The sequence below is a fragment of the Neoarius graeffei genome, chromosome 4 (genome assembly GCF_027579695.1).
Source record: "Neoarius graeffei isolate fNeoGra1 chromosome 4, fNeoGra1.pri, whole genome shotgun sequence".
NCBI lineage: Eukaryota > Metazoa > Chordata > Actinopteri > Siluriformes > Ariidae > Neoarius > Neoarius graeffei.
This window is the reverse complement of record NC_083572.1, coordinates 105,107,564-105,119,771: the sequence shown is the minus strand read 5'-3', so window position 1 is coordinate 105,119,771 and position 12,208 is coordinate 105,107,564. Positions and strand designations below refer to the sequence as shown.

At 43.9% G+C, this 12,208-nt stretch overlaps 1 protein-coding gene across 1 annotated transcript in view; it reads left to right on the top strand.

Moving 5' to 3' along the window:
• col7a1 (collagen, type VII, alpha 1) overlaps nt 1–12,208 on the top strand; it is a 519,627-nt gene that overhangs the window by 443,836 nt on the left and 63,583 nt on the right. Inside the window, exon 99 of the mRNA XM_060918496.1 lies at nt 8,833–8,877. Coding sequence (XP_060774479.1) covers nt 8,833–8,877 — 45 coding nt within the window. The remainder of the gene's footprint in view (nt 1–8,832; nt 8,878–12,208) is intronic.

The window sequence follows — 12,208 nt, the reverse complement described above, 5'->3', positions numbered from 1 at the left end:
ATACCAGAGATGGAAAGTGTGTAAATGTCTGACCTTAGATAGCAAACACTTTCCTTAAAGCTGACAACCTGGCATTTTTAGCCATCTCGGGTTATTTCAGGTTGCCAGTGCCCTCGGTTTGTTTTTATTAAAACTTGTTCTGAAAAATATCGAGTCAAAAAAGTGTAAATAGCGCTAATAAGGGATAATAAAGATTGTTGTTGCATATAGTGTTTCTCGAAAATTGACCACCTTTCTTATAGTCCACAAGAGGAAGGGATACAAACAAAATGAAAAACTGTTGAAATGGACGTCATGTATGTCTCATCTCATTATCTCTAGCCGCTTTATCCTGTTCTACAGGGTCGCAGGCAAGCTGGAGCCTATCCCAGCTGACTACGGGTGAAAGGCGGGGTACACCCTGGACAAGTCGCCAGGTCATCACAGGGCTGACACATAGACACAGACAACCATTCACACTCACACTCACACCTACGCTCAATTTAGAGTCACCAGTTAACCTAACCTGCATGTCTTTGGACTGTCGGGGAAACCGGAGCACCCAGAGGAAACCCACGCGGACACGGGGAGAACATGCAAACTCCGCACAGAAAGGCCCTCGCCGGCCACGGGGCTCGAACCCAGGACCTTCTTGCTGTGAGGCGACAGCGCTAACCACTACACCACCGTGCCGCCCCATCATGTATGTTAAATACAAATTTTCACATCCTCTGCAGTGATGTTTGTACATGGTAGTGACTGTAATAACAACTGAAGTGGGGACGATCCTTGTGATTTTCCGGAGAGGACACTCTTTGACGGTGTCACATTTCAACCACATGTGAAGCTCCGCTGCAAATCAAATGTGTCTCACATCTGTTTCAAGTCCTGTTTTTTACTCTGCAACAACAGAGCATGTCTTTGCTTCAAAAGAGACAAATCTCATCTCATTATCTCTAGCCGCTTTATCCTGTTCTACAGGGTCGCAGGCAAGCTGGAGCCTATCCCAGCTGACTACGGGTGAAAGGCGGGGTACACCCTGGACAAGTCGCCAGGTCATCACAGGGCTGACACATAGACACAGACAACCATTCACACTCACATTCACACCTATGGTCAATTTAGAGTCACCAGTTAACCTAACCTGCATGTCTTTGGACTGTCGGGGAAACCGGAGCACCCAGAGGAAACCCACGCGGACACGGGGAGAACATGCAAACTCCGCACAGAAAGGCCCTCGCCGGCCACGGGGCTCGAACCCAGACCTTCTTGCTGTGAGGCGACAGTGCTAACCACTACACCACCATGCCGCCCTTCCAGTAAAATCTAAGTGTAATAATTAAAGTAGAATTAAATGAAATGACCACAAGTTGAAAACTGAGCCACGTTTGACTCTTAAACACATTTATAAGAGCTGATAAGAGGTATTAGTGCTGTAGGTCGGGCTGTAGGTGTGTCCCTGTACAATAAGGTTGAAGAAACTCCAGTGTACAGTATATATAAATATACTGGACCGAGTTACGGGAGTTAGTTGGTGTTATTCAAAAGACAACCATGATTGTGAAACAGTGCATATAATATGATTCTGCACAGGCAATGACATTTTGTTTATTAACAGTCTGTCCAGTACACAGTTACACTGTGATGCCAGAAATATCACGTAAAAATGCAGTTTACAATACAAAAGAATAACATAAAGTATATAAGTGTGTGTGTACAACCCCTGGCAAAAAAATATGGAATCACTACTCTTGGAGGATGTTCATTCAGCTGTTTTACTTTGCAGCAAAAAAAAAAAAAATATCACAGCTATGATCCAAAATTATTTTATTTAACAGCTGAACATTCTGGCTTTGTAAAATATAACTCAAAAAAATTAAATTAAATTGTTGTAATTAATGGCACTTTTTTTTAAGATCAAGTAGAGGACAAAATTATGGAATCATGAACCAAAAAAAAAAAATCACAATTGGTACTTTGTTGCACCTCTTCTGCATTTTATGACAGCTTGAATTCTTTGAGGCGTGGACTTCACTAATGATAAACGATGTTCATTATGACTCAGGTTCCAACTTTCTCGTATAGCAGTTGACAGATCAGCTTTGCAGGATGGAGCCTTATATCATGGACCCCCCCCCCCCCCCCCCATTTCCACCATAAATTTTCAGTTGGATTGCGATCTGGACTGTTTGCTGGCCAGGTCACTGAGTTGATCTGCCTTTCCTGAAGAAAAGTTTTAATGCTCTTTGCTCTGTGGCAAGATGCATCATCATCATCCTGAAAAATTACTTCACCACCACCAAAAGTACTTTCGATTGATGGAATGAGAAAAGTGTCCAAAATTTCAATGTCCGCCTGTGCGTTTACTGTAGAGGTAATTAATAACTGTCATCTCCCCAGGTCCTTTACCTGACATCCAACCCTGTATCATCCACGACTGTGGAAAGGTACTTGTTTTCTTCAGGCAGTCATCTTCATTGGAGCGGCACCAAACAAAAGTTCCAGCATCATCTCCTTGGCCAATGCAGATTCGTGATTCATCACTGAATATCACTTTCATCCAATCATCCACAGTCCATGACGGCTTCTCTTTAGCCCACTGGAACCTTGTTTTCTTCTGTTTAGGTGTTAAACAGAAGAAATTTAACTTTAACATGCAACCAGGAGCCAGCTTTCTCACTTATTCGAGGGAAGAACTGCTGGCCCTGAAAGCAATGGGACGAGCCGGGATACGACACCCCATCCCGGCCGAGCTGAGGAGGAAACCCAGGGGCTGCAAAGCTGGAGCTAAGCTAAAGGCTAGGCTAGCGGACAACCGGCGGTGCTACAAACCATCCATTCCCTCCGTTATCATGGGGAATGTGAACTCGCTGCCGAATAAAGTCGACGAGCTTTCTGCTCTGACCAACCAGCGGATTTACCGGGAGAGCAGCTTGTTTATCTTTATGGAGACATGGCTAACACACCTTGTACTGGATGCGAACATAGAGGGAAGCTAAGGACAGCTACAAGAGAAAGGCCCGGACAAGGTGTGTCCACGATTACTGAAGACCTGCGCTGCTGAACTGGGTGAACCACTCCAATGCATCTTCAACCTCAGTCTGCAGCTGGGGAGAGTGCCCACCCTCTTGAAGACATCATGTATCGTTCCAGTTCCCAAAAAGAATCGGCCCAGCGAGCTGAATGACTTCCAACCGGTGGCGCTCACTTCACATCTGATGAAGACGTTGGAGCGGCTCTTCCTCAGCCTCCTCAGACCCCAGGTACAACATGCCCAGGACTGTCTGCAGTTTGCGTACCGGGCAGGTGTTGGTGTGGAAGACGCCATCCTCTACCTGCTACACCGAGCCCACTCGCATCTGGATAAGGGAAATGGCACAGTGAGGATCCTCTTCTTGGACTTCTTGAGTGCCTTCAACACCATCCAGCCCCTATTGCTTCAGGACAAACTGAACAGGATGCAAATGGACCCCTGCCTGGTCACCTGGATCTCCAGCTACCTCACTGACAGGCCGCAGTACGTCAGGCTGAAGGACATCACGTCTGACGCTGTAATTAGCAGCACTGGAGCACCCCAGGGCATGGTGCTGGCCCCTCTTCTCTTCACCCTGTACACCGCGGACTTCTGCTACAACTCGGAGCTGTGTCACATTCAGAAGTTTGCCGATGACACAGCCATCGCTGGGTGTATCAGTGACGACAGAGAGGAGGAGTATAGGAGCCTGGTGAGGGACTTTGCTGTGTGGTGCAACAGGAACCATCTGTAGCTCAACACCTCGAAGACCAAGGAGCTGGTCATTGACTTTGGGAGGTCCAGACCAGTTCTGATCGAGGGAGTCGAGGTGGAGACTGTGGATTCCTACAAGTACCTCGGGCTGTGGCTGGACAGCAAGCTGGACTGGACTTGCAAGACCAATCACTTACACAGGAAGGGACAGAGCAGGCTATACTTCCTTAGGAGGCTGCAGTCCTTTAACATCTGCAGGAAACTCCTGTGGATGTTCTATCAGTCTGTGGTCGCCAATGTCCTGTTTTACGCCGTGGTGTGCTGGGGGGGGCAGCACATCCAAGAAGGACACATCCAGGCTGGACAAACTGATCAGGCGGGCCGGCTCTGTGGTCGGCATGAAGCTGGACTCTCTGGTGACGGTGGCAGAGAAGAGGACTATGGACAAACTATTGAACATCATGGATGACGCCGGTCACCCTCTGCACACCGTCATCAGCAACCAGAGGAGCCTGTTCAGTGACAGAATGCTCCTTCCCAAGTGCAGGATGAACAGACTCAAAAACTCCTTTGTCCCTCACGCCATCAGACTGTACAACTCCTCTCTGGGGGGAGGAGGGGTAACAGGAGGACAGAGGACGGGAAGGAGCAGTAGCCTAGCCTAACAATAAGCAATACCGGACAATGTGCAACATAATGTGCAATATAATGTGCAATATCTTTCCTGCTCCCCCCACCCACACACCCACCCACCCACACACACACACACACACACACACACACACTTACCCTAACCCCAATTCTCCCCCCTTCCTCTCTTCCCCATATCTTATTCTTTTATATTTGTATATATAAATCTCATCTCATTATCTCTAGCCGCTTTATCCTGTTCTACAGGGTCGCAGGCAAGCTGGAGCCTATCCCAGCTGACTACGGGTGAAAGGCGGGGTACACCCTGGACAAGTCGCCAGGTCATCACAGGGCCGACACATAGACACAGACAACCATTCACACTCACATTCACACCTACGCTCAATTTAGAGTTACCAGTTAACCTAACCTGCATGTCTTTGGACTGTGGGGGAAACCGGAGCACCCGGAGGAAACCCATGCGGACACGGGGAGAACATGCAAACTCCGCACAGAAAGGCCCTCGCCGGCCACGGGGCTCGAACCCGGACCTTCTTGCTGTGAGGCGACAGCGCTAACCACTACACCACCGTGCCGCCCCTGTATATGTAAATACTTAATTTATTTAAATTTATTTAGAAGTTTTTCTCTATTTCTTTTCTCTGTTTATCTGTAATGATGCTGCTGGAATCTTAATTTCCCTGAGGGAACCCTCCCAAACGGATCAATAAAGTTTTATCTAATCTAAAGGGGAACTGAAGTAATTTTTAAGCTTGCTTTATTTCTTAATTAACGTGTTATTCAATTACGTTTTTGGTTTTAGTAACCTTATATCGTGACTCGTATTGGCAACTAATCGCAATTAAATATTATACTTATCGGCCTATTCGGTTTTTAGCCATGTTGAATTTAGTTCGTTTGGTCCACGGCAAGCGTCGCTTATCCGCGCGATCTTCACGAGACTTGTGTGAGACTTCGAAATGCCAAGTGTCAGCCAGGTGTCAGTGCTGCCATTTTGAAAACTGTTTTCCAAACGAAGTATTGCACAAAAACGAGTTTAAATGACGATTACTGCCGACTTTTTTCAAACTTTCCTGATTGCTATCAAAACAAACAAAACTTCCGGCTTGATTACGTCAGCATTCGAAAGAGGGCGCACGTGTATTTTGATAACATTGGCAGATGTTGGTGACTTTGATTTCCGCTGTACGTTTTACTTCCGTCCTACGATGTCTTGCACAGGTCTCAACGAATCTCGTTTACGACTGTTGCTTTGACCTATGGACTGATATATTATAGAGCGTATTTTAAACACTCATAACTTGCTATAGCAGCGACAAAATAGCGATCAAAAATGCATTCCGATATTTAATAAAATGAGAGAAATAGAATTTTGATCATAAAAAATGTGCCTTCAGTTCTCCTTTAATGATGGTTTACGTTTGGCTTTTCTGTATGTAAATCCCATTTCCTTCAGCCGATTTCTGACAGTTTGGTCACAAACAAATATTGACTCCTGTTTCTGCCCGTTTGTTTTTCATTTCTTTTGTTGTGCATTTTCTATTTTCACGGCACGTCACTTTGAGTTTCCTGTCCTGACGCTTTGATGTCTTCCTTTTACAACCTTCCCATTTTGTTTGTACTCGCGCCAAATTTTAGACACAGCTGACTGGGAACAACTAACGTCTTTTGCCCCACACTCCGTGTTGAATTCCCTTCTTTCAGAAGTTTTATTATCGTCCTTTCCATTGTTTCAACTGACAGATTTCTTCTTGGGGTCATGTTTCCTGTCAATCAGCCAGATGTAACAGCTCGTTATGGTCTACAAGCACTCTCTCCCTGTGTCCGAAATCGCTCACTCGTTCCCTACTCCCTATATAGGGAATTACTGTATAGAGGACTATATAGTGAGCTCATTGGTAAAATGAAAAAAAAACCCCACCGCTTTCGGACACTAGTCCGCTGCGCTGGTATTTACGCTATTACTGTCGCACAATTAAAACGTGCCAGATCAGTCGGCTGGTGGGTTTCAAAATAATAAATACACGCACATGTTTTTGTGATAAATCCATATTATACTGAGTGCATTTCCCACATTAATCAATACAAAGTACCTGCAGCTTTCAGTTCTTTTAAATCAGGGCTGAATACTTTCTTCTTTGCCGCTGCCTTTTATTAAATCACATTTGAGACTTTTAATTTGATTTCTTTCAGCGCGACCGCAATGCATGATGGGATATATTGCTTTGGTTAGTGACCATCGTTGTACACTACTTTTCGTGATGCATTGTGGGATACTTTGAGAGCACTATATAGGGTGTAAATAATCCTCTAAGGTTTCGGACAGCACTACAAAATGGCGTCCTCACTATATAGTGAGCAGGGAGCGATTTCAGACACAGGGTCTCTTAACTGCAGACTAATTTGCATATTTAGGCTTGCGCGGGTATTTGTTTTCAAAATGCAAGCTCGAGGGTGATTCCATAAGTTTTTTCCCCTCATCATTGAGTGATTTTCCGTATTTTTTTCCCTCTACTTGATCTTAAAAAGATGTGCCAATAATTACACCAATTTCATAAAAATTTTTTGAGGTATATTTTACAAAGCCAGAATGTTCAGCTGTTAAATTAAAATTATTTTGTGTCATGTCTGTGATTTTTGGTTTTTTTTGCTACAAAGTAAAGCAACTGAATGAACATCCTCCAAGAGTAGTGATTCCATATTTTTTGCCAAGGGCTGTGTATATACACTACCGTTCAAAAGTTTGGGGTCACCCAGACAATTTTGTGTTTTCCATGAAAAGTCACACTTTTATTTACCACCATAAGTTGTAAAATGAATAGAAAATATAGTCAAGACATTTTTCTGGCCATTTTGAGCATTTAATCGACCCCACAAATGTGATGCTCCAGAAACTCAATCTGCTCAAAGGAAGGTCAGTTTTATAGCTTCTCTAAATAATAATAATAATAATAATAATGATAATAATAATAAGTTCAACTTATATAGCGCCTTTCAAGAAACCCAAGGACGCTTTACAATTATAGACAAAGAAAAATAATAATAATAAAAAATAATAAATAAATAAATGAATAAATAATAAAAAATAAAAGTAAAAAGTCCACCAAGTAGGGGTCAGGATGTAATTCCAGTGGTGTAGCAGCCACAGTCCCACCAAAAGGCGCATGAAAACGAGTCCCACATCTCCAGCACCGCCGCTGTCAGCCACATCGCTCGAACACCACGCCATGGATCCACAAAGCGAGCACAGAAGCTCCGCCACGCAGAACGCTGGTGTGTTCCAAACCGCCTGCACAGCCGCCGCGACACCACCGAGCAACATCGTTCGGAACATCACGCCAAGCGTTAAAGCACAGAGCGCTGGACAACCACGAATGTTAAATGAGCAGCGAGCTCACTGCAGTCCATAGCTGGGAGCACAGGCATCACCCACAGCGAACCAAGGCCTGGAGGGAACCGACGCCCAAAACTGGGTCCGGAGCTACACCACAACCGGCGGACAAAACACTCAAACAAACATCAAACTACACTGTAGAAAGTCCCTTAGGTGTGGGTGGAGCACAGAGGGCGGCAGGACAGAGATTCAGGTGATTATAAGGCTTTATTGCCACACTTTTCAGTTGAACAATAACCACTGCAGAGAAACACACACACACTCTGTGTTCTCGTCCGGGGAAGAGCGTCCCCTCTGCTCTCCCTCTGTCTCCTTAAATAGGGCGCGGTTACTGGGAAGACACACAAACACAGGTTAATTACCGTCAGGTGTAGTGATTCTGCCACTCACCTTCCCTGGCTCCGCCCTCCTGTCACAGACCGGCGCTTGACCACGCCCCCGCTGCCACATACACAAACACACAGAAAAAATAAATAAATAAAATGAAAATTGAAAAAAAAAAGAAAATAAAATTAAAAAAAGCTCTGGTGAGAAGCGGCAGCCAGAATGCGCACGATGTACTCTCAACCGGAAACGGAAACGGAAAAAAAAAGAGCTAAACTGTTTTCAGCTGTGCTAACATGATTGTACAAGGGTTTTCTAATCATCCATTAGCCTTCTGAGGCAATGAGCAAACACATTGTACCATTAGAACACTGGAGTGATAGTTGCTGGAAATGGGCCTCTATACACCTATGGAGATATTGCACCAAAAACCAGACATTTGCAGCTAGAATAGTCATTTACCACATTAGCAATGTATAGAGTGGATTTCTGATTAGTTTAAAGTGATCTTCATTGAAAAGAACAGTGCTTTTCTTTCAAAAATAAGGACATTTCAAAGTGACCCCAAACTTTTGAACGGTAGTGTATGCGATGTACCTTTAGCTATACTTTTAAACTGTTTATATTTCTTCTCAAATAAATTATTTATTTTTAATTTATATAATTGAGTCATCTAATGGTATGCGGTTACATTTTAATATTAAACAACAGTGCAGACATGTTTTACTGATAAGGTTTGCTTGTCGTGTTCCTGTAGGGAGAAGAAGGACGGCCTGGAATGGATGGAGACAGAGGTCCTCCGGTAATTACGAGTACATTTCCTGTTCTCCTCCTGTCCATGTTACCTGTTTATCTTATTTTCTGTAGCCAGTCCATCCCATCCATCACATTTCTCTGGCACCGGTGTCTGTCCCTGTTGCCTTGTCCTATTAATCTTCATCACACGGTGGCCAGTAAAAGCCCTATCAGTTCTCTCTGTCACCATCATGATGACTCATCTCGCCTTACAGATAGAGAGCTCGCTATCTCGGTGTGTTTAAGGGAACAGGCAGCAGATTGAGGCAGAGCGTGATGTATAAGCAGAGTCACACTACTGCGAGAGAGAGAGGATATTACATGGTGGTGTGAAGATATGAAACGTATCTCCGGGTGGTGAATGTATACTCTATATCACGCGTTCATTTTGCTCACTCGTGATATATTTTTCAACACCAGAAGATAAACTTCATACCTTTGCGCCACTGTGTAATCTTCTTCATATTAGATGGACACATCCACAAAAAACCACAAGCTAATCAAAAAAATATAATTTTGAACTGATTTGCCATTTTGACAATGCATCAGTCAGTTGGAAAACACTGGGAGTGACGTCATCGGCGTGAAATATCAGGAATTATTATACATCCAGGACACTTTTTCGATGGAATAAAAACGTTCTAGCAGGTTCCATTCATTTGGTTTGATAGCATGCAATATTGTTAGCGTATCGCTTATCCTACTTGTATTACATCACTCTACCCAGTGGAGAATGGGCATTGAATATGGTTTACGATATTGCATGGTTGTCAAGACAACATGATGTCACACGTCGGCGCTGATGCAAATATCCAATGAGAGAGTTTCCTGCTGCACATGCGCAGAAGCATTTCTTTGTTCGCCGGGAAAGAGAACGGCGCCTTGAACACCCGAAATGCTACCAAAACTTCATTATATATTCTTCACACACATTTACAAGAGAAAAACATACCAACGGACATTGAAAAACTGGAAGAGAGACACATCGGAGATGTAAAACTTCTGCACTAGCGAGTGACTGTGACAATTTGTAAACAAGCATGACCGCCAGGTTTGCTAATATGGAAGATTTTGAGAGAATTTTGGCTGCCAGTTCGCTCCATTGTGTGTAGCTGTCGATGCTGATTTTAAATTACGCAGGGAAATGAATACTTAAAGGGGAACAGAGGGCAATATATAGAGTAAATATAACAATAAAACACACATTGACGAACCTTATTCAAGACTTACAAAAGTTTTTTGTTCTAAGGTTGGAAAGTTATAGTGTTTTGAAAGTAGTTCGAGCAAACTATTTCCGCAGTTTGAACAGCCCGCCATGATATTAATTTTATCCAATCAGAATGCATGTTCATTTTCTCTGCGTAACACTCATGACGTATGTATGTGCCCAGTTGTGTTGGCTCATTGAGGTTGGGACTAGCACGTGTGAAATACCGGTTTCTGCCTCTTGCGACGATTTCGCAAGTCCATGGGTGGCACCTATGTCATTGCAGCAAATAAATTCTGCTGGACTCGTGAGCAACTCCACGTTACATTTTCCGCACGAGCACCACGCCGTGTCACCTGCACGCAGACGCTCTGCCCCACGCTCGCCATGCCCATGGTCAGCATCAGTCTCATCCTCGCCGTCATCCGAGCTTTCTTCTCTTATTTCATCACCGGAGTCGAGAGTACCTCTCCTAGGTTCAAACTGGTACCCTTCTAAGCCATAGCCTGCTTGCAGTGTGTCTTGCGGGATCTCTTCGTATGATTCGACAGAGCTATCGCTTTCACTTGATGCGCCCGACGCCATGATTACACGCTTATCTCCTCTATTTCGGAGAGTTCCGCTAGTGCAGTGGGTAGCGCTGACGTCACGGTCTTTTAAAAATGGCGACTCTTGTGCGGTTTAGCGTATAAAGTATTATATTTACAATTACCAAGATATTTCGTTGTTTTCTAGTATATAAATTTGATAGAATACTTAAGAATATGTTACTTTGTCACATCAGCAACCGTATATATTATATTTTGTACCCCTTTAAGTCTGAGTGAAAAATACTGTAGCGAGCGTGCAGCGTGGAAGAAGAGTCTGGAGACAGAAATCTAATACCCTGTCCACACTAGGGATTTTGTACCGATACGAAACTACTTTCGTACCACAACACCTGTCCACACTAGCAACTATACCGGTACTGTAGCGGTATAACTGTATCGGTACGAAACCCACAAATGTATGGGTTTCGTACCGGTACAGTATCGGTACTGTAGCACTTCGCTGTAGTGCGGACAGATGAAGCGGCTCTGTATCGATACAAATATAATGCGCAAGCGCAATGAACCATTCCTACGTCTTCCGGGTTATTCATACAATACAATACGCACGTGCTTTCCAGCTGTAAATAAAACGTCAAAATGGCTCAAAACGTCTGTGGAGCTACATGGAGCAAAGAAAGGGGGGAGGGGGGAAGAGGGGGAAAGGGAGGGGAAGAGAAGGGATGAGGGAGAAAGTGAGGGGGGAGAAAGGGAGATTCGTTTTCTTTGTTTCTTTCTCAACTTCCTCGCGCGTTTTATACGATTCGACTGAATAAATGACCACCAGAAATACAGACTGTACATTGACAACAAAAAGCGCGCACACGTTGTTTCATCCGCCATATTCTCGGAAGGAAGTTACTCGGTAACCACGGAAACATTTTGCGCACGCGCATTTCAACTTCCGTGAAAGAAAACCGCAAACATTTCTCGCTAGTGTGGACAGATGCACTAAACTGTACCGGTATACTTTGTATCGATACAGTTATACCACTTTCGTACCGGTATAAGTCTGAACACAACATTAGTTTCTTGGTTGTTAGCCTGTGCTAGCAGCTCTCGATAGCACTGGCTTGACCGCTTTATTAGCATTCGCTAGCACTATTGATGAATGCTATACTGGCTGGAAGGCGACTTCACTGCTGTGCTGATGGCACTGACTCATGATTAAGCTAGCACTGGCCTTCGAGAATGCCGATATGAAGAGAGTCTGTATGTATAATAATAATAATAATAATAATAATAATAATATTGGCTGGCTTTTTTTGCGGTATATCAGATATATTCCATTCAGCTACTCATCTTCGACACGTTCAGTATCATGCTCGCTGAATGGAATATAGCTGATATACCACTCAACACCAACCAATATTATTTAAATATGTCACTCAGGTCCGCAATGTATTTCGTATGAAAAAGGCAAGATTTTTAACACGAGAAGATAAACTTCATGTCTTCAAGCCAACATGTGATTTTCTTTTTATTCTATCGACACAGTCACGAGCAAAAAGTCCCCAAATTTATCAAAACAACTCGCTCATCGA